The following is a 23,519-nucleotide window of genomic DNA, read 5'->3' as shown; positions in this document are numbered from 1 at the left end:
AACATTTCAACTAGACTTCTTTAGCCATTAAGATTTACCTACCACTCGAGGATAGCAGCAGCTAATGGTTCTGGGCCCCAGTGAATCCCTTCTCTTCCAGGCACTCTGAACATGTTTTTAATTCACTTTCTGAGTTCAGCTAATTATAATCTTGCAGTCATCGTCAGCAGTGAAGAATGACTGCACAGAGATGGCTAACACAGTGAGAAAGAAGGGAATACTTCTAACCATACCACTTCTCGAAGGAAAACCTTATTCCAAAAGCATCTCTCATCCAGCTAAAATTTAAGTGGCTCCTTGGCAGCGCTTGCACACAAGCTAGAACAGTAACCTTAATTCTGCACAGAATCTCTAGGTGCTCCTGTAATAAAACTTTTAAGTGGGAAAACCAAAAACCTCCTGTCGCTTCATACAAAAAAGGTCATTGTTTAAATTAGCCTAGAAAGATGGTTCTATTTTTGAAAATGCAAGGTATTTTTAGCCTTTGACAGTGACAGGCTAAACTCTGATGGAAAAGGATGTGCCACTATGAGTTTATCATAGCTCATACAACTTCAGGAACATGCACAGGATGTTCACAGCCTTCTGATGCACACACCCACATCAAGAATAAAATCACCCTGTACGCTTAACAGTCGCATCCCAAACACAGGGAGGCATGCTTTGTTCTTCCAAGTGAGATCCATTTACACATATACAGACATTACACAATATTATATATGTGTGTGTGTGTTTATCATATAGCAATATTATATATACAATTAAAAAAATGTGTTTGTTTATACATACATATTATTTATTTTTAATCTCTGATTTGTAACACCTAGGCTTGCTAAAAACACAATACACAGTTTTGGCAAAAAAATAATCTGAAACATGCACATGAATGGCGGATGCTTAAATTTATTGGCCACACTTCCTGAAGTTGTAGCAGACAAAATAAGGGCCAACAGCCAAAAACTTCACATCTGTCCCAGGTCACAGGACAGACGCAAAGCAGGGTTCAGGTCAGATCTGCCACAGGCATTCAGTGCCAGGTGTGACATAGATTTAGGAGGTGATGGCCATGTCACGGCTACCGTATCTGGTGGGCATCATGCAAGCAGAACATTTTCCACTTACATCTCCTTTCCAAAGCCATCTTCTCAAGAAGGACGTTATGATCTCAAAATCAGAAAGTGATTTCTCCCAGAATAGTAAGTTAATCGGGAAAGAAAAAGCTCTTCTGCATTCCCTCAGATTTGTTACCAACATCCTTACAAACTTTCTGGTCCATGCCACAAGAGTAAAAAATAAGAACAGAAAAATAATAGAAATCCGTCCCATCATCTCGAGGAAAAATATTGTCATGTAAGGATAACTAACGAGGAGGGGTGTAATAGGTATATGTAATATGTAATCCATAAATACAAAAAGTTATTAACACATGCCAAATACAGTTCAGTTTTACCGTTTTTTCCGTTTCAAGGGTTGAGTGTCTGAAGGAACAGCAGCAGGGAGTGCACAGAAAAGGCTGCAAACCCTGAACCTCCCAGTGATACCAGACATACGGTAAGCACGAAGAAATTGATCTAGCATTTAAAAATTTACTCCTGCATCTTTTACAAGAACATTAAGGTTCCTATTAATCAAACAGGAACAGACCACTAGTATAGTATGGTCTGTGGTCTGATTCCCCACACACCATAAGGGTGTTATCTGCTGTACAAAACCAAACTCCTTTCCCTTTAAAAGTATAATACATCTGGTCTCCATGATTTTTTTTTTTTAAAAAAAAAAAAAAAAAAAAAAGCAATCGTCTTTATCAAACCAAGAACTAATATACCATCTCTGAAAAGCTTCATTCTGTACTACGTTATTAGAAGAAACATGACAAAAGCTGCACAGAGCTGCACTATCAGCTGGGAGTATGTTTTTGCATTAGAAATAATAAAATATTTGATCTCTTACCAATCATCCTTCTCCAAGCATAGGCATAATTTTATTCTAATCTTAACATCTGAATTGCCTTGTTTTGTTTTTAAAACCTCTGACTAACAAGATCAGAAATGAAAACAATACTCATATGCTGAAGATACTCTTCAGATCTGCACAGCTAGTATTTCTGTCTAGGGTCGCCTTGAAGTGTTTCTCTGCAGAAAAAGCTTGCATATTCACTGAAAAGCTATTCATTACTGGAGTTACATTTGTTCCCATAAGCATAAGTGAAGCATAATCTTTTCAACACATTTCTCAGGAAAGCTACTATAAAAGAAAATAAAATTGCAAAGGAATAAATCATCTTTAATGGAGTCTCTTCCCCCTCCAACAATTTCAAATTAGTCCAAAGGCAGGTTAATAAATATTAAGATATTTATTACCCATAGAGGGTCCTAAAATGAAGCAGCACACGTTCACAAAGCATCCGTGTGGTCACTTCGTGAGAGGACTTGCTATCAGTAGGGGGAGCTTATTTGGGGATTTCACAGGAAAGCAAAGCTGTGTTTTTTGCTTAGGGGTTGTTTCAAAAAAGAAAACCAACTAACAATAAAAATGAAACCAAGCCAAACCAAGAGAAAATTTCCTCTCACCAGGGCCAATATTCTGCCATCCACGGGATAAGACTCAATTTCTACATTCTAAGGCAATTTCAGAACAGATTCAGAAGAAAGAGATCTAACTTTAAGCCACATTATAAGTAAAAAAAAAAAAAAAAAAAAAAGGAAAAAAAGCATCACAGCACAGCAGGAGTTTGAGGAGCAGCACCTAAGACTTGCTACACAAATAAATAAATAAATAAATAAATTTATGCCTTTAAAATCCACTCTTGAAGTTGAACTTTCTTTCGTCAGTAGCACTGCCAAATCATCAAGACAGAGCAGAAACGGTACCTTTTGAATTGGGACATAACCTATGGTTTTCTTAGCGACTGGCTTAAATTCGGACACATTCAGATGTCCTGTCTGTAGCAACAGCCTTTCATTTCACTCTTTTACTGTGAAGCTACAGAGCAAGCAACCAACTGGAACAGGAAGAAGTGGACAAGGGTCCCCCATCTCACCCCCAAATCAAAAGGCTGTTTATTTCTCTGTCTCAAGGACCATTCTGCAACCAGGAGGAAACGCAGGGCCTCCAAGTTCTTTTGCTGTTTCTTTCTTTATTCCTGGCAGTACCAACACTACCGATACTGTCTAGTTCTTAATAACAGAGCCACACAAAAAGAAAAAAGCTTAAGCAACAACTTCATTTCAGCCCGGTCCCAAATTCAGCACAGCTCTGAACTTGGCTAAAAACTGCTGATCCTCAGAGAACAGGTCACTTGGTGCTGCCTGGCACATCCTAACAAATGCAGTTAGCAGCAAAAACTGGACAAGAAAGTCTTGTCTCTGCATTTTGTATAAGAAAGACTATTCTTCTGACTATGTACAGATTATTTTAAAATAGCATCTGCAATATTATGTTTCAGATGTAGCAACATCTGCTTTGGAGACGTTCTCACCTCCATTCTTCTGATGTATTTCATACAGATTCCTTTTAAACACAAGTGGATTTTGAAATAAGAACCTGCCTCTTACACTTCGTCCATACAACCTCACTACTGGTGGAAAAAAAAAAAAAAAGGAACAGCAAAGCTATGTGCTGTCAGAAAAAGGAATTAAATTCACTCACACACTTCTGCAGCAGTACCAATAAAAAGCCTGTTCTCTCCCATTACGACCCATTAATGACCAAGTCATTTTTAGCACCTGGTTACTGCTCAGTTTTCTTCAAATACTTCTATTTGCAATTAATTAATGACATGCTACTTTTATCTTTGCATTTCTAGCTGAAAGTATTAAAAATATTTAAACTCAGGTAAATCAGCTATTGCAGGTAAGTAAGCATACCTAAAGCAAGACAATTCCTCAAGGTCTCCAAAATTCAGTAAAACTACACTGGAGCACCGCAGGTCACCACTCCAGGACACAGCAGAAGCAACCTTTATGAGCACCACGAGACCACAACGTGATGGAGTGAGAATATCAACATCAGTTCCCGGAGCTTTAAAAATGCCAAAGGACAACAAAACTACACAGAAACGATTTACCACAGGATGTAAGTGATGGAGGTCTCATTTGCAACTTCATTTCAACACAGCTGGAAGATGAGATTTCATTTTCTGAGGACTACAGTAACCACTGAAATGAACACCTACATTTAAATAAAAAATATTTAGGAGAACTTCTTATTACTGTAATATTATCTAAAACTGATGTGACTCATTACAAAAAATAAACCAAGTTTATTCCTCTAGATAAACAAATCCTTTTAAGCTACTTAGCTCTTGTTTTCCTAGGTTTGCTGCAACCTCTTTTCACCTCAAAATCCGTGTTCCAGTGTTCTCTTCAGTCTGAATGAAAACACACTTGCGTAACTGAAATGAACAAGTCTGAATTAACTGAAAGCCAGCTGATAGCTGTTGATAGCTCTCTAAATAATGTAAAGAAATATGGATTAACCCCATCATCATCTCAATTTGCAGTTTTCATAAATTCAAATTAGCCAGGGGCACATCTAAAAGAAAGTGCCTGGAACGAATGGTTGTTTCCTTGTAGTAAAGACGTGACCCTTGTGTAGCTGACTGTCCTCTATGGTGCAGACTTCCATGGCTGCAGCTGACAACTGTGATCATTATTACAGCAAAATCTCCTCTCTCAGCACTTTAAAGGGAAAGAAGAGGGAAAAGAAGATATTTTTAATCATGTTTCCATTGGGGAACAGGGGACCACCAGTTTTGCTTCTAAATTTGGTTGGGTAAAAAGTATTTAAGATAGTGAAAAGAAAAATTTTTTAAAAAGCACTTTAAAAACAAAATGGTCACAGTTCCACGCATTCGCACTCTCTCACTTCCTTTACCCTGAAGGGGAAGTGAGATGAAGGGGTAAGTACGCTCCATCCCAGTGTGGTCTCTGCACACTGCTCTTTGTTGCTGCTGTTGTTGTAGTGCCAGAATTGCTGTCAGCAATCCATCTCACTTACCACAGAAGCACACAGAAACACAAGTGAGGCCTTGAAGGCTCTCTTTAAGGGAGCTTCCACATTCTACTTCAAAGCTTTTTACAACAATTCTTTATTATCAGTACTGAAATTATAGTTAATATAAAGGGTGATGTTGAACACACTAACTAGACTTTACATTAAAAAAGGTAGGGGAAAAAAAAAGGTGTTACCAGTGCTTGCATGAAGGTAGAAACAGGTCTGTTGAATAAATACTAAAAGCAACGAAAAAGCCTTCCAGAACCAGTCAGTGGTATAAAAAACTGAAGGATTTACAAACCTTTCTACAGGGCATGGGACCAGACTTCTCTGCCAAGTCCCAAACTAGAACTCCCAGCAGCATCACCAGGTCTTCTCTTGCTCAGCAGGAGGGTAGAAGCAACTCACTGCCAACACCCAAATGACTGCAGGCTACCCGCTAAGGACACTACTTTGTCTAGCGTGGAAATGTTGAAAGAGGACTCACGTGATTATTTTTTTTCCAGGTAAGGCTACAAATGCTGCTTGAATGTGTACATTAAATATTGAATAGTAACTGAATATGTTTCCAGTGTTCATGTAATGGTAGTTTATGGCTCAAAATGTTCCTCTCTTTTGCTGTTCTCTGAAACCAGTCTCTGTTCTGACTCCTGTTTGGATCCTGAGACCTCGAGTTACACGGCTGATGATTGCAGACAGTAGTAAGGAAAAGTGCAAAGTCCTCCCTGAAATCTGTCAAAACGTATAAAGCTCAGCATGCCCAGGTCCTATGATACTAACCCAAACATAGACAAGATCATTGTATGATTCTCCTTGTTTTCTGATCAGGATGCCAGATATCCACTACACTCTAAAAACACAGATTACTGCACATATTAAAAAACTCCCCCATATTACACCTTGCCTGGTATTATTCTATAAATGACTGCATAAATTGGGGTTTTATATGACCATCTACTTAGAAATTCTGTTTTTTGTAATGCTTACAAAAATTTAGCTTTTGGTAGCAGAAGCTGCACTGTAAATACGAAAATACGACTATATATTAAATAACTGACTTGTTTTCTCAGAAGACTAATAAAAAATACCTCAGGGAAAGATAGGAAGCAAGAAAGCAGGAAAAGGAGATCCTTTTCTCCTCCTTAAGAGGAAAAATCCCACTTAATTTCATAGAACAGCTGAGGCAGGAAGGCACCTCTGGAGATCACCCAGCCCAATGCCCCTGCTCATGCAGGATGACCCACAGCAGGTTGCCCAGGACCATGCCCAGGCAGGTTTCAAGCAGCTTCAAGGATGGAGACTCTCCACAACCTCTCTGAGAAACCTGGGCTTTACCACCCTCAATTTTTCAAAAAGAGCATCTCTGTCCATTCATGCAGAATAGCTGAACTGAATGGGTATTTGAATGGGAACAGCCCGTAGACTCCTGGAATAATACCTGCGTGTACGATGAAAATACACCGACTATTGTAGGGCCTGAATATCACGAAAACAGTATGGAATAAGGGGTGGAGATTGTACTGGGTGTGCCTGGGATTGAGTTACGCTGGTGACCAATAAGGTATTCTGTAACATTTAATGTCATGCTCTGCCATAAAACTGGAGGTATTTTTTCCGAAGTAGCCATTGCTCAGCCATTGCTGGTGGGCATCCCTCTGCTGGTGGTGCTTTTGCATCACTTGAGTTTTTTCTGGACTTTGTTTTTTTCTTCACTTGTTAAACTGTTTTTATCCACAGGTTTTTGTTGTTGTTTTTCTTTTGTTTGTTTGTTTGTTTTATTTCCTCTCTTTGCTTTTGCCCTTCTGATCCTCTCCCCTACCCCACAGTGATGGGGAGCGAGCGAGAGACTGCCAGCCCAGGCGACCCGAGCACACCATCTTACCCACATTCATTCCGACAACTCAAGCAGGAACGTAAACTTCCAAGTTATATATGACAGAAATAACTTTTTGCACAGTATCGAAGTGAATGCTGCCAAATGCTAAATAAGCACTATTTATGTTCCCTGAGTTATTTCTGATGAGAACCAAGAGAAGTGGTCTTTCTGAGGATCACGTCCTGATGTGAGCTGAAGGCAAAATTCACCAAGCGTAAATGGGCAGAAACACTCCCACTAGTTGGAGAAAAACCCTGCCAATAATTTTTACATGAGGTAAACTGAGCATGCCCATCCTAGGAGTTTGTTTATATGGACAAACTACCACAAAAGAAGGCAATGTATCAAGTTAAAGCAGCATGTATTTCTCTCTGCAGAGCATACTCACATGTGGTACTAGTGAGTGCCTTTGGGCCAATTTTAAATTCAGAGTACACAGATCCACAAACATAGTACACTACAGGCAATTTCCCCATGACTTTAGTGGAAAGTTAATGGCATCATTTTTTCCATCAACTCCTAGAAATATGCTACTAGACTTCTGAGATAAAGCAGGTTTAAATTTTGTTCAAATCCTAGCAAAAAACTCAGAAAATAAACAGCCAACCTCTGAGCATTAAATATTTATATTCCCCTCAGAAATACAGACATTTTACTTGTAGCAAGGAATGACAGTACCTCTCCTACAAGGAACAGAGTTTAATACAGGCTTAAGCAAAGTGCACGTTTCTGATCGCCAGGACAGATAATATCCAAGTAACACAGCAAGGCTGACTCACAGAGAGCAGGACAGCATTGCAGAACGTGCGGCTTGGCAAGTACAGAGGAAGGAACAAAGGAAGAACAGCTCCAACTTATTTTCTTCCCTCCAAATAACCAAGCAACTTCATCACACTTACACCACAACTTGCCAGGATCCAAATGCTTGAAGACTGATCAATACTCAGGTAGATTTTCAGAGAAATCCCTTTAAATGATCATCTTCCAAAACCACAGAGCACAGTAGACAATGAACACGGAGTATGCTTGCCAGCTCTCAAGACCTGGGATCCTTCTGCTACTGCACCTTCCTGGCCAGCATCAGAACAGACGGTGCAAACCAGTATTTGACTGTATGCGCTCTCAATCCCATTATCTTTAGCAGCATGCTAAACTAAGCAAACAAGAACGCCTCATCAGTAGATTTTGCCTCCTGACATTCAATTCTGCCTTTCACTAAGTTCTATTCAGTAGCTATTTTTATTAGCTTTTCATTTTCCCTCTCACTAAAAAGAAAGAGCATCAGAATACAATGCTCAGGACCTCCTGGAAGAAGAAGGCTTGAAATAGCAAAATTAAATAACTTCAGAGCTGGCTGCACTATGTTCCCTGGTGTATAAAGAAACACTACAATTAAATTGAACTAATTAGATTTTTTTGATCTGATAGCAAGGTAACATACTCAGGAAAAATGACAGACAAGAAGCTCCTCTGGGCCTCACGGCATTAAAACAAGTTCCTATTCTATCATTCAAGTATCCCAGCGAAGTCCTGCCTATCCAAAATGCACTGATAATGTATCAAGCATGTTGCATCTGATCTGTAACGCTCCCCAAATCACCACTTGTGAAACTTCTCTCCCAAAGGCAACCTCTTTATAACTACGGAACAATGTTTTAAATTGCAAACAATTTAAATAAAGCTTATTCAAAAATAAAGCTTATTCAGCTTTAGATATGAAAAGAAACACAGCATTTCTACCAGGATTTATTAAAAACCAGTTTAACTAGCAGAACATCAACTCCCCAGAGAAACAGCTGTAGCTGTGATCTTCTGTATCCTCTCTCTTTCAGGAAAGCACCATTTTATGAATGTTATGCTTATTAATTAGGAACCTTGACCTGCCATTAGTGGTTGCAATTTAATAAAGGGAGAGAGATCTGCTTTATAAGGATGTTTCCACAGGAAAATGCTTTGGCCTACAAGAGCAGTGTGCCCTGTATCTTGCCACTTCAGTATCTAGTTCGTATCCCTCCTGTCCAAAAAGCAAAACTCAATACACAGAAGAAAGAGCTCTGCTGACGTTTACACTCCATTTAATTTCTGGTAAGACCTTGATTCTCCAATTACGTAAACCAAATAAAAACAGTCTCAAAAACACTTAAAATGTAGACTTCACTTTTCCTATGCACATGGTATTGAGAGAATGGTATTGAATTCAGTGACTGTGGGATGACTTGCATAGGTGTCACAATGGTTATTAAAAACTGTATAAATGCTATCACTGCTGATGGAGAACAGGAAGCTGCATTTCATGGCACATTTCCATGTAGTATCCCACATCTATTTCCTAATGGATATTGCAAATTGCAAAGAAGCACTTTAATCTAGAACATGCATTTTAAGTAAACAGAAGAGTAAAGAATTTGTAACAGCTGAGTTTACCATCACATTTCCTACATCAAAAGACTTCTAAATATTTGTTTGGTAACTCTCTCAAATCTGCTTCCATTTGGAAGACTTCTGAGTTGCACAGAGACAAGGCACAACACCCTGTAAAGGGATGTTTTCAGAACTTTATACCTGCAGTTTTTCACTACAAGAGAGGCTTTTTCCTGTCATCCACCTCCCCCTAGGCTTATTTCAGAACTCAAGCTAAGAGAGAAAACATTAATGACAACTTTCTCAGTCTGAAGCTTAAGAGACAACCTATATCTGAAGGCCTACAAATAGTATAGCTGCTAGATGTTTGATGTTGGGTGGTATCTTGCTGATTTCAGAGCTGGTAGTGAGAACAAAAAAATGGGTCAGACAGGCTTTGCTGGTATCTGATCAGCTATTAGCCACCAATACAAACATTTTCTTCCACACATTTCTTCCTGAACACACCCTCCTGCTCTACCAGAAATTAAGGAGTTTTTGCAACATGAACAGCAGTTTCATAGTGCTCTATATTTCACTTCCAGCATCTTTCCTAACAAAGAACACAACATTTTTCTGAAGACTTGCTGCATTCAACATCCAAGAGCAAACAACCAACAGGACAAGATGAAAATAGTACTAACACTATGCTTGCAAGTAGAGAAAAGTTTAAAAAGGAAAGGATCTGGAAAAGATAGTATCAAAAGCTTTTCCTCCTGCTCCACACAATATGTTTTTTTCTTTGTGTGTTTTTCCTCTTCGCTCAAAAGCAGATCCGAATCCAGAATTGCTTACTGACAGGAAAACAATACTGAACACCACACTAACTGTGATTTACACAAAGATAAAACACCTTTTTACATTAATCCTTAAATTAAGAACAAGTTAAATTAGAAATTTAGGACTGTTCTATCCTAACTAACATCCCTACATTTATAGTTTTTTTATAGTCTCGTTTTTTTCCTCAGCTTCCTCCAGTCCACATGAACATTGCTCAACTTCAATACTGAAACTCAATTAGTCATTTAATTTCCTAATTTTTCTATTTTTGCACAACATAACATAAAAACAAACAGTGGAATAAATTTTATCTTGCCCTTGTCAAAACCCATCTCTCCCCCAAACCATATACATGTGAGCAGAACACAAGAGCCACTTTGTTTTACTTTTTAAGCCCTGCACTTTCAAAAAGAATGAATGCTCCTCAGATAAAGCATGACTAAATAGATAAATTTGAATGGATATTTAAGATCCAATGAAAAACAGTAAAAACAGATTTTAAATGCATTGGAGCTCCATTCCCTCCACCAGTATATTTACAAGTAACCACGTGTCTGCACAAATTAATTCACCTGCAATTCCCGTAATTAAAGATATTAGCATTGATTCTGAAATTAGGTTTTCGATTTTTAGTAGGCGTAGTAGAAAGGAAATAGCTAGGCCACATTTCATTCTCTGAGCGTTGTTACAAATTGTAATGATCTGCTGACTTGTGAAAAAAATTCCCTCTGCAAAATCCCCAAGGGCTTCTTCCCAAGCCCCACATTGAGAGCAGATGGCCAGCATCAAGCCTGCAATTACTGGCCTGGCAGTCCCACAGATCGCAACAATATTCTTTTCTTTTTGGGGAAGCAGCTTGAGATGCAGACAGCTAGGTATCTTAGGCAACAGCACTTTCCACTAGAAACGTACAGACATTCAATATCCAAACCTGGCATACACTCCTTGCCTTAACTTTCACTTTGTGTTTCCCTCTTTTCTCCTTTAACATTTTCTTTTCTACTACTTGAAGCTTCTCAAAAGAAGGTGGCAGGATACTGATAATATCAAAGATACAGAAAAATTGACCATTGTTAAGTATTGCCAGATGCACAAACATCAGGAACTAGTTGCTGCTGCAAATTTTTTCCCTCTTTACTTTCTGTTGAGAAACTCCAAACACAGATTGTAACAGCACTCTGCTGAGAGCATGCAAATGGACAGAGCTATTAGTTAAATGGTAACAAATGACTATCAAACTTGTGATTGCATCAGTGTGTCATCCCTCTTCCCACCCACCCCCAAGAACAGTTGTGCTGTTCTCTTCAGCCAGGAGAACATCTGATGAAAAGGTGCTGTTTCATTTCCTCTCCTTCCTCCCACCCCTCAAATGGGGAAGCAAGCCCTCAAAAAAAGAAGAAGGGAGAAAGCAAAAAAAAAAAAAAAAAAAGGCAAAAAAAAGTATGGTTTTAACTCAAATACTGTATCTTAAAATGCTATTCTGCAACACTTGGGTGAGTCAGCTTGTACACATATAGTGTATATAAGAGAGATTCATACCCCTTACATTCCCAACAACAACAAAAAATAAAAATGCAGTAAGACTTCTTCATTAATAACCATTTAATATTTGAATTCCACATCAAAGAGCTTGAGTATTTGAGTAAAATTTAATTTTAGCAAACCTAGCAACAGATTAAAAATAAAAGTTTGTGTCAAGAATGTTATAAGGAGTTTCCTACAGAGAGCCTTTCCAACCTACATATACAACAGGAAGGGGGAAAGGATTCCCTCATCTACAAAGCCTAACAGACTTAACTCGGCATCATTTGGACCTCCCTTCAGAGTTCACTCAGCCCTCCTGTAGAGACTTCTGCCTCTTGCAATGTACAGCATCCCTTAATTCACTTCTACTAATTCTCCCCATTCTTCCTCATTTCAGCTGCCAACTCCCTGACACAGAAATGCACAGGAGAGAAGTATGCTACAGCCCCATTTTGATTTAGCTTACTCTTGAAAATCTTACTGGAATATAAGTTCTCAAGAAGGCAACCTCAAGCCTTATTACTGCCTGGTTTCCTTCTCATTCGGCCTCATTTCCTATTCCCACATGCCCGTGGAGAGGGTAGCAATATTATGGAGATGCTGCTAACTTAAAGGCTGAACCCCTCCCTGACGAGCACAACTTTGGGTAATGATGATTGAGTCCAGACTGACTTTTGACAACCTTTACATGCCGTTGATATGCCTCAGAGATCTTTGGCGATATGTAAAAAGCCATGCAATAAAACAAACATATTTCCCAACAAAAGAGGACAACAATCCCATTTTCCTCCCAGTCCAATGAGTAAGCTTTCTCTGCTGAAGCACACAATAAACACCAGAAAGCACTGCCCTTTCAGCAATTGCCTTTTTTTTTTCTATTTTTACCAGTTGTTTACCAAGTGATGGTGTATGGGGTATTATTTCTCTGTTTAAATCTGGCACCTCTTGTAACTGCAATTCTCAAAAGATGGAACACAAGTACAGGCGCTGGGGCAGAAATGTAAGTGAATGTACACAATTCATGCAGAAGTAAATTAATTAAACCTCACCAAAATAATGATTTGGTACCGTCAGCAAAATGCAGAACTGCATGCTCTCAGCTTTGGAAAAGCACCATTATTTTAGAAAACATACCTTTAAAACGTTTTGGATCGTTTCTCTCTCAGAAACATCCAAAATTTGACAGTGTCAACTCACCTTCCACACTATCAGAACAGGAGGTACCAATCCCAGTGTCCCCGCTGTCGGAAGCTATACTGTGTCTTCTGACAGGATTGCTTTGACTGCTTGATGCAATGGCTGCGGACTGCCACGGGGATTCAGTACCAGGTAACCATCCCACTGAGGAATAATCTGAGCCTACAAAGAAGGAAGCCAGAAGTCTGTCATTACAGATACAGTACAGAAATCAACAACAAAATACCGGTCACAGTGAAAAATGAGCCCTGTGTTTCACAGTTCAGATCTGAAACAGGTTCTGTGCCAATGTTTGTTTGTTTTTTTTAAAGTAAGGTCCTTTTGCTAGGTGGAATCCTCCCAAGAAATCCAAGTAAATACACTTTTACTATTTAAAAACACAGCCCTCCAGCTGTTCTTGCAATAACTTTACCAAGATTCTTATCATGTATTTTCTGTTCTAGAAGCGATTCTCAACTCACAGCAGGATTTTGCACTGCAAGCACTCAACTACAAGCAGAGAAATGAAGGTGTTCCAGCAACAGAAACCAGCTGAATATTTTGCTGTTGAAACAGTCATTCCAACTGTACAAAACCCACAGGACAGAGGTGATAAAAACCAGCAATGAAGTGGTTAACACTGGTGTCTACAGCCCTTCACTCTGTTTCAGTGTTACCAAAAGCTGTCAGTTATCACAGGAGGGACCTCAAGCAGGGATGCTGTGGCTGCACACAAGCTGGCTTTGTGAGACACCTATCCACCTAGGGTCAGTTTCATTTTGCTCTTTTTTTTATTTTTATTTTTATTTTTAATAATGGTTAAAAGTTTTAAGCATGATTCTCAGCACCAAGTAAGTCCTCTGTTCAAGAAATTTTTCTCAGTATGTACCTATATTATAGTCAGTCCAAGTGAAAATGCACCACAGAGTACCACCCGAGAGGACCATCACCACTTCCAACAACCAGCATCTAAACCCAATTGTTGTTTACAGGCAGAACACCGACTGCTGTACTTGGTGCTCCAAATCAGCAGAGGCACAGAGACAACCCAGGAGACGAGCACAGCTTTCTATATAACCACACACGTCCACCCCCTCCAGCAGCACGCTTTGCATAACGCTTGCAGCAGGAAGTGACTCACCAAGAAGTATCAGTTCACATGTAAAGTCTCTCAGGCTACATGTGGATATTTTTAGGTCATTAAAATACTTTCAGCAGCGTCCATCCAAAGTCGTGAGAGCAATTTACCTCTGCAAAGACATCTGCAGCTCATTCCTAACTCCAGCTGTACTTGGTTCACAGAAAATTATGCAGAATCGTAGTGTATCCCGAGTGGGAAAGGATCGACAAGGACGTAGTTTAGAAAAGGATGTTAAAAAAGGATGTAAACATGTATATATATATAAGTGCCCCACACACATTTACCTGTCTTACATTTACTGATCTTCTTTCCTTTGACCCATTTTTCTATCTTTTCTCCCTGTCTTCAGTACCTCCCTCAGTTCCCCCTCCCCTTTGTGCTGGTGCACCCATGCCTTGTGCAATGTATTCCCTTCTCTTCCTCAAACTTCTTGCCTTTCCTCCTAAAAGCCTCTTAGCTCATAGTTATTCCACAGAGTTGCTTTCAAAAGCCCCAGGATCAGGTGGCTGAACCCAAAACCAGAGGCACCAGGCATGAGGGCTGGTGGGCCATGGAGAGCAGTCTGCGAAGAGGCCCAGCCATGATCCCCTCGCGGTGCCACCACAGGCGCCACCTCTGCCTCAGCACCGAGCACACCACGGTGCGGTAGCTCACACAGGGCTAGTAGGAAACTGGGACGCTTCTTCCCCACCTGCCACATCTTTCACTGAACACTCTGGCTGTGCTGGGAGCAGTAGTTTTTCTCTGCCTCTCCCGAAATAGCCCCGCTCTCGGCAGCAGGCGCACGCCGCGCTCCCAGGCCGCAGCGAGCTATTCCAGCAAGAGCCGAGCTAATTAAGCCTGAGGCAGTTCTGGTTTAGGAGATGTTTAAAATACATTTATAGAAGAGGAACTTCAGTTTCATTTACCCTTTTAGTACAATACACCTCTTCGGTGTAATTCCAGCTTTTATGGCATTAAGCAAGCATTAAATGAAATGCAGCAAATAACGCTACCGTAACTCCTGCACATCAAATCAACACAGCACTATGTGTCAAACTCTTCCGACCTCTTGGTCGCAGGGATGCACAGCATTGGAACCTATGACCATCCCTACACAGCCCCTCAAAAGGGTAATAACGTTACCCTTTGAGTAATAAAAGCTTCAAACAGCACAGAAGGACAGAATAATGTAGGTAGAAAAGGACGTTCAGAGGTCATCCAGTCCAGCCCCCTGCTCAAAGCACGGCTAATTGGATCCGACTGCTCAGGGACACGTCCCGCTGAGTCTTGAGCACCTCCAGGGACAGATGCCACGATCTCTCTGGACAACCTGTTCCAGCATTTAAACACCTTCAGTGCAAAGAAGGGTCCCCCAACACCTCACGAGCGTGCGTTGCACATCCCAAAAGGTGGAACAGTACGCCGCAGCTGGACCCTACAAAGAGTGCAAACGTGCTGTGGGGTAGGCAGTCAGCCCCGCTGGGATCTCTTTAGTTATTCTATGTTGAGGTAATAGAAAGTATCCTAAAACACCCTGCTACAATCTCTTCTCTATCTCACACCTACACACACACACGTTCTGGACACACAGAGCCCCAGGTGTGGTGCTGAAGCATGGTCCAGTGGGACTGCCAGCACAGCGGGACAGGAGCACACCCCTCCCTCTGCACCTGGGGGCCACAGAGCATTTCCAAATGAACTCACAGAGCCTGACCCTCAAGCTGGCAGTGCTGAAGAGCTCTGTGCTGTACGCACACAGAACTCACACAGATCAGCATGAGTCCAGCATGGGTTTATCAGCCCAGGCCTGCCAGATCCCACTTGGCTCTCCAGAGAAGCACCTTGGGCTGTCTGCACCATGCTTGGGACTTCAGATGGGTGTCCTCACTCAGGTGCTCCCTGTTGGCATCCCCACTGGGATCGTGCCCATCCCTTACAGCAGAGGCCCAGAGAAGGGGCTGGGAGGGGGCAGACTGGTCTCACTCCTCACTCGCGGAGCTTTCTCTGTTTAGGAGACCTCTGTTTAGTGTGTCCCAAGGAAGAGAATAGTCTTAAAACTGGAACAGATTGAAAAACACACCATTTCCCTATTTTAGACGTGCCAAGAGACCGTGCTTGTGCTTGGACGCTTCAAGAAACACCTTCTCTTTGCCCAGAAGTCCTGACATTAAACCTGTTGCATCCTTTAAAAAAAGATAACAAACCACATATTCCAGGAGTCTAAACTTTTTACTTTTCATGGTGCATCTACATCTTCTGACCTCGCTGGCCTAATGGTGATTCTCCACAACACACAGCTATTATGAAAATACACTGTTTATATGAAAAAGAGCTTTTCAAGGCTAATCGAACCTATTTCCACAAAAGGCCAAAAAAAGCACAATATAGTAGAAATACGCTCATTAAGAAGTCCCAACAGTAAGTTAAGGGTACCTGACTCGAAGTCCCAGAGAGCAAATTAACCTCCCCATCACTGAGGGAAGGTAATTATGCAACCTTATAGGCCCCATTAGCCCAGGTCATTATTTAAAAAATAATCTGCTAGTTTCATTATCTGAAACAGGCTTTCAGAGAGAAGTCCTGACAAACCACCCCTTGCCACGCACCCCATTTTACGCTCCCTACCTCCTTTTGAACAGCTCTCTGTAAATGCCTGACCTCTCATGCAGCAGACAGCCTACAGTGAACAAACCAAAAGTAAGAGGAGAAAAAGATACCCAAGGCTGCCCTCGCTGCTCAGCTAGCACACCTGCTTTACCCTGCTGCTGTAGTCTCAGACCTGCCCATCGCCAGCCAGGGGTCCATCTGTCCAAAATACAGAGTGGGGCAAGAGAAGCCCAAATTTCTTGTAGATTTATGTGCTGCTTGACTGTATGTTGTCATTTGGCTACAAGCATTGCTTGTTGCATCAGGAAATATGAGCAGTTGACTGTATCCTTGAATTTGGCCACCTAAATACACTGCCATGGTGCTGTGCCTGCATTCAAGCAGATCAGCTAACAACAGAGTCTATGAAGTGCAGGAAGTAGCCTATTTATTAAAGGCCAGCAGTTGTTGAAATTTCACTCCACAAAAACATCCATCTTTGTCTGTGTATTACAGACTGCTGGCAGCTACTGCTGGCAGGGAGGCAGCTAGTTAAATCGGGATCATTACCACCCCTAATTTCCGTGGCATGCGCAGAGCCCACATGACCTACACATACAAAGTAACAGCACCACCATCTTTATATTCGGTTCCTAAAATACCTCTAACTTGCCTGAACGTACAGAGGCTTATTTACGTGACAGCTACGGTACTGCTGCTCTACCTAGTGCAGAACAAAAAGCAACGGCACCAGACTTAACTGGGTTTCACAGCAGATGCATCCTTACCAAAGCAGGCCTGTTTTTCTATTCCACACCGTGACTTTGACACGGATCGTGACCAGAAGTGAATCACCAGTGACAGCCGGTGTAAGTTTACACAGCCAAAAGATCCTGACAGGGAGATTTTACTACAGCGCTATCAAAAGCTGACAGCTCTGCAAAGCTCACTCTAGTACAACAATATTTCACACCAGGATGACATTAGAGACTGCCTGAAGCTCTCTCAAGGACAGAGTCAGCATTTCAGACCAATCAGCCAACGTCAGTGAGTTCACCCTCACCATCAGCAGCTCTACTTGCAAGTAAATGACAATTTTACCACACCACGTGAACAGCTACGCACACCAGAACAGTCCCGTAATATGCTAACCAACACAAGGCCCACCTCCAAGATGAGATGCTACATCACTCCTTATGCACCATCTTACAAGTTCGGGTGGTGTTTATACAAAATAATCCAGAGATCATCCAAACACAGCAAAAAGGCTGTGACATCTGGTGACAACAAGACAACACCAATGCACTGTCACCAAGAATGCTCACAGACATCTCCCTTCCGACTCCCCCTCCAGTCTAAGGAGTTTTCATCCAAAAAGGATGATCTTCCAAATAAATAAATAAATTAATATCTTTTAAATAACAGCCTGGTACCGAATAGAAAGTTGTTAAAGGTATGCACCTGACTGTGCCACACCTCTCCCATGGAACCGACGGGGTGGGAGACCACCACCACCCCACTACTTACACTGGAAGAAGCTGATGCTGATGTTTTGAAAGAAGTCACCCCCCCTCCATGCCAGCTTTCCCCTCAGCTTCCCCTTCAGACGTTCTCAGGGAAACCCTCCAGGTTTCAGAGTCCCTCTTTTGCATCTCTCCCTGTCCCACAGCAACAAGTAGCCTCACGTCTTCCCAAAAGCAAGAGCCTACAACCACCACTGCAAAGAGACTCCCAGTGAGCTGTTCGCTGCCTTGTAGGAATAAAAGCTGCAGACAGAAGTTTCAAACAAACAAAAAAAAAATTAACTTCAGTTGGAAAATGTTTTCCTCACCATAACTGCAAAATCACCATTGCTGAAAAAGTAAAGAAAACGTCACGTCAGTGTGTGTTTTGTGCATGGCAGTTGTTTGCCAGTAAATAATCTATTTTTATCCACTGCTGAAAAGATGACACAAAGAGTAAGAAAAGGAAAAGGGGGCAGCAGAACTTAAAATACAAGAAAACCCTATCCAAAAAGTAGACACAAGAGCAGGTGTTGTACTTTAACTCATTTATATAGTCTGAAAAGAAACTTGATAGTCTGATAATGATTTAACAGCAGCCTCCTTCGATCAAAGATGAGGCAAGAGATAAACTGGATTCATTCGATCTGCCATCCTGACACAGTACAAAGAGCCACACATGTAAGATAAAGGCCTTGCAGATAAAGGCCAAAAAATACACATGAACAAATAAATACTCTTGAAAACAGCAATAAAAAACCTGGCAAGTGCCTCATCCCTGTGATCCTTCTGCAAAATGAACTGCAACTTTTATTAATGCAAATGCCTCAGACAAGTTCCAGGTCTACAACACAACCTCTGCTCTTCTAAAATCCTACACTTGAGATGAGCAGTGCTCTGGAAAGAGAGGGTTGCTGATGTTTCCAGGGCAGGCAGCCAGCTGACAGCGTCAGGACCCTTCTCCCAAGGCTCTGGAGGAGGTGGAAGCTCACAGCCCCACGAGCTGTAAACTGAGGTGCCAGCAGGTCCCAGTCCCTCCTCCCTCCCACAGGCAGCTGAGAGTAGGTGGATGACACAGCTTCATCTCAGCGCACGAGTGAGCAGAGTGAGGTGGGATGAAGTGACAGCCTTAACTACTGAATCTGTACATTTCGGTTCCCGAAACCACTTTACAGTGTCAGCTAGCTGAAATATGATTCATCCCGAGGACTTGCATCCTTTATTAGTGGGCTTTCTTGACAGAGCTTGCAAACTATTTAACCAAACTCTCCTGGTTTTTCAGCTGGAAATTGAATAGAACAATCATAAACATGAAGAAAGATAAAAATGTACAGAGTGGGAACAAAATGCATGAGCTTAAGCAAAAGGATATTGAAAGAGAAGCCTTTCTACTTGCATTTTTACTTGTACAGCCTGATAACACACAACGCAGAACACAAAGGCCGATAGCTGTACTCTGCTCTCATCACCCACAAAAGAACTCACTGGGCATAAAAACATCACAAAGTAATAGAGGAGAAAAATGAGAGGAGAGGAACCCAAAGGTGCCAATCCTCAAAGTACAGTCCCCAAAGTGAGCATACGTCTGATTGGCAGTACCAGAATTTGCCTAGAGTCCTATTTTAAGGAGTGCATACTCATACTGCAATTTCCTAAGAGAGCCACATTTTAAGTAGATTGTGACACCAAACCTCTGTTCTTTTATGCCTCAGGAATTCGCTGATAAAAGGTTAAATCTTTTTTTAAAAACAGAAATAGCTAAATGTACAATCTCTCTTCATGGATAATTACAGCTACGAAAACTGACTTCTATGCAAAACAGTATCTCTGTGAACTTTCACAAGCTACAAATATTCATGACTTTATAAATGTGTATGACAATGCACAGTACTAGGCCAACCCATGCCGAGGTCTCTCATGCAGAGAAGCACGCAATCCAGAAGGAAGAATGGGAACTAAGGATAAATTCAGACCCTTGTCATGGTAGCTGAAGACGGACACAACCAGCTACCTCACTTGTCCCCAAACCCACACTCAGGAGCGAACAGCGAGCCAGGTCTGCCTAGCAGCAGTGCCAAGCAGGGAGTGGGGATGTACAGGAACACTGGGATGCCCAACAGCAACCAGCTCATCACCATGCCAAACCGCCTGGCCAAATAACCCTGCTGCCAAACTCCACATTAAGGCAGACTCTGAACTGGAGCAAGACTGGCATAAATTTCTGCAGGCTTCACTATGCAGGGCAAAATCTGTTCAGCGAGCGGAAAGCTGTGCTCAAGGCAGCACTTTGCTAGCTTTTTAGGCAGCAAAATCCTTGCACTGACACAGTGTAATAATAGACTGAGCCTCTCTGATTCCTAGTCTAGGAGGTATGTAGAACAAGGACTCAATTCGTAACACTTTGTAACTTCTATACAGACAGCATTTAGCTGCATTTATTTAATTTATCAACCCGACGAAATTCCTACCGTTGTCAGGAGAGCAAAGGGTTTGCTTCCATTTCATCACTGACAGGGGCAAGAGCAGGAATCCAGCCCAACTGTTGATAGCACCCCTGCGAGTTCTCCTCTTCCAGATAGAGCCCATTTGCATAAGACAGGACTTCAAAATCCAAGCTGCAGATGTTTCTTATTTCGAGCTTGGCACACGGACGACATATATTACCTCATGCCTGCTACGCTGGCTTGCCTCTTTGTCTTTGGACTCCATGCACTATTCACCCCACAGAAACACAAAATGATGTTCTTAGCCTCCATTCACGTCCGTGTGGTAACGGCCAGCCTACCTTTTGTACCTGCTAAGTTTATCACAATGAGAAGAGGGGAATGTCCAGCAAAATAAACACATTGTTATGCTTAAAGTTAACACAAACAGCTAAACCTCAGGACACCCAGCCAGTTCCTGGAGTCTGTTAAAAGGCTGTGTGCGCTGTAGGTGAGCAGCTAAATCCTCTCTTTAAAAAAATAATAATAATAAAGCAGCCAATGATCGCAAATTATCATCTGTGTTTAAGCCCCTCTCGGAGTTTAGCTACATTGGAACTCAAACCCACAATCGTTATGTTTTTCTCTGAGTTCTTTGCCATTCCAACATTTTTCTTCCAGAATTACCTTTGTCCTCACTCTGTTTAAAGAGCTAACTCCATCTCCTCTATGCATGGGGAAAAGTGAAGTCATCACAGCTGCTACAACAAGTCAAAAAAAAAACTTAAATGATTTTATGCAGTTCCCACACTTAGCAGAATGGATTGAATAAAAAAGTCTAACAGTTTCATTTTTTTTCAGAAGGAAGCGTAATTTCTCTCTTTTCCTTGAAATCAGATCTAAAGATATCCATGGCACTAAAATAACTGGTAAAGACAGAGACCAAAAATAAAATCATTTCACTGATCCAGTTTGCTAAACCATAACAATGATAGCATTTTCCCATCTTTCTTCAAAGAAATCTAATGTGCATTATACACACAGTAGAATCCACTTTAATTTGGATGTACCAGAGACAGACAGAGCCTTCAGGCTATGTTTTCAGTGCACACTTATAGAAGCATGCACAACATGTAAGGGAGTTCCTACATCTGTGTTAAAAGGGTCAAATTCTGACTTCATGCAAGTCATTAGCAGACTGACTGCAGGAGCTTGCAGTGCTTTGGTCACAAGGTACAACATCCAGTTTCCCCGTTAAAAACTCTTCCTTCCACTCATGCCTATTCAATATATGAGCAAGGAGAGAGAATCTGTAATTTAAAAAGAAAACACAGTAGTTTAAAAAAAAAATAAAATCATAGCCTATATGACTTAACGGTACTCATTAGGATGTTTCCAGCCAAAACCAGTAACTTATGTGTTTCCATCTTCACAACTACAATCACTTTTGATGTAAAAACCTTTCACTACAATAATTCTACTGACCACACGTGAGCCCCTGTTCAATCAGTGGGGCATTTAGGATGAAGTGAACAGAGAGATATTAAGATCACAACTGTTAGCTGTGTTTTCCACAGCCTTTAGCAGAATTGATAAAGTTTTAAGTAATGGTATTGTCAGTGCCTTTTAGTGTTTCTAGTTAGGTCACTGTTCCCCCACTTCCAGCCTCTGATCAATACAAGTTACTGGGCTTGTCAACAAAGCATTTTCACATGCATTAATTCTCAAATATAAGATTGTCTCCAAAGGTTCAAAATTATGAACACACATGAACAGTTTTGCTGTAGAGTGGGCACTTAGGAGAGAACATACCATCTTTTAAAGAAATACCAACTTAAAAAAAAAAAAAAAAACGCCTTAAATATTCTGAAACCTTGAAAAAGTTGCAGCTTCCCACACCATCTGGAAACTATGCTACGAAAGGAATAAAGCAGACATTAAAAACATACGGATACCTTATAAGGAATCTCAGATCTGACTCCAGGACGATTCGAGAACGTTTCCTGCCTGAGTACTGCACCGTGAGCCTCTTAACATATTAGGGAGTTGAAAGTTAGAAAAGCATCATTTGCTGAAAGCCCATTTCAGGTATTTTAGTCCATAAAGAGGCAGCATTTTTTCTTGACACTGCTTGCACTGTGCTTCCTCAGCAAGACCGAGATGATCTCCTGCCACCTCACCAGTCATCACCCACTATCCTGGGCCAACCTGAACGCAAGTCCACTGAAGGGCTGAAGCTACAACGTCCAGTGTAATCAGTCACTTTTTCCTGATCCTCTCCCTTAATCTTCCTTGGCCTTCACGGTAAGTCTGAGGATTAAGGATATACTTCCTGATGTCATCAGCAGTACCGCAGTGGCCAAGCAGGACTGTGCTAGGGGATTTTCCCCTGCCTGTTATATGACTTCAGAGCCCGCCCATTTGACCCCAGGTATTCTGCACGTGCCTGACACCAGCACAGACGCCTTCTGCTGCAGTGGCTCACCTTGGAGTCAGGCAAAATCCCTCCTTTATCATTTCTTTACCATTAGTATCCTTGGTCCAGCCTCTCAGATGAGCCTGCCATAAGGCTGAATGCGTGCCAGGGCTGGCCCCTCGAGAAGGGTAGGAACAACTATGCAGCAGATCATTTGAGCTGTAACGTGAAATCATGCCCTGCAATTCCCACACGTACACCACCTCAGGCAAAGAAGGTGTCTGTCTGCCACATCTTCCGAATTTCAGAAACCATTATACCCTGAAACTGAACAAGAAAACTCTCTGGGCACTCGCCCTTCCCTTTTTGTTTGGGTTACCGCCTCCTTTCACAGCAGCCGGCCGATTCTCAAGAAACAGCAGAGGTCAGGGGGGAATGGGAACAGAGGGAGGCAGTGCCACTGGCAGCAGAAGTGGGTCAGTGTGCACAGCTGGGCAGGCAGCGGGACGCTCGAGCCGGGCACCAGCGCCAGATGTCGCGGAGCTGCCTGAGGAGAGCGGCCTTTCCGCAGGAGTCAGCACTTCAGGGGGAACGAGGGAAGAGTCAGGACTAATAAGCCTAGGCATAGTTGGGAACCGATCTACACAAATTGTTCCCTATTACGTCTTCTCTAGCCATCCACCCCCGGGCCTCTGCAGCTGGTCTGCAGGCTCCCATG

At 41.7% G+C, this 23,519-nt stretch overlaps 1 protein-coding gene and 1 long non-coding RNA gene across 7 annotated transcripts in view; one reads left to right on the top strand and one right to left on the bottom strand.

The window, feature by feature from the left end:
- Positions 1–23,519, bottom strand: part of CEP85L (centrosomal protein 85 like) — a 143,079-nt gene that overhangs the window by 82,130 nt on the left and 37,430 nt on the right. For all 5 annotated transcript variants that reach the window (XM_038177762.2, XM_027453598.3, XM_038177764.2 and 2 more), the window contains exon 2: positions 12,773–12,934. In XM_038177762.2, the coding sequence (XP_038033690.1) occupies positions 12,773–12,934 (162 nt within the window). The remainder of the gene's footprint in view (positions 1–12,772; positions 12,935–23,519) is intronic.
- On the top strand, positions 872–14,186 carry LOC140002207 (uncharacterized). 2 transcript variants are annotated; one of them, XR_011808398.1, is made up of 4 exons: positions 872–1,551; positions 5,307–5,501; positions 13,216–13,518; positions 13,744–14,186. It is a non-coding gene; the product is annotated as an uncharacterized lncRNA (long non-coding RNA). The 2 variants fall into 2 exon arrangements; XR_011808397.1 differs by having other exon boundaries at positions 874–1,551; positions 13,216–14,186.

Source organism: Anas platyrhynchos, chromosome 3, assembly GCF_047663525.1.
Source record: "Anas platyrhynchos isolate ZD024472 breed Pekin duck chromosome 3, IASCAAS_PekinDuck_T2T, whole genome shotgun sequence".
NCBI lineage: Eukaryota > Metazoa > Chordata > Aves > Anseriformes > Anatidae > Anas > Anas platyrhynchos.
The sequence above is the reverse complement of the archived record's forward strand: the minus strand, read 5'-3'. Positions and strand labels throughout refer to the sequence as shown.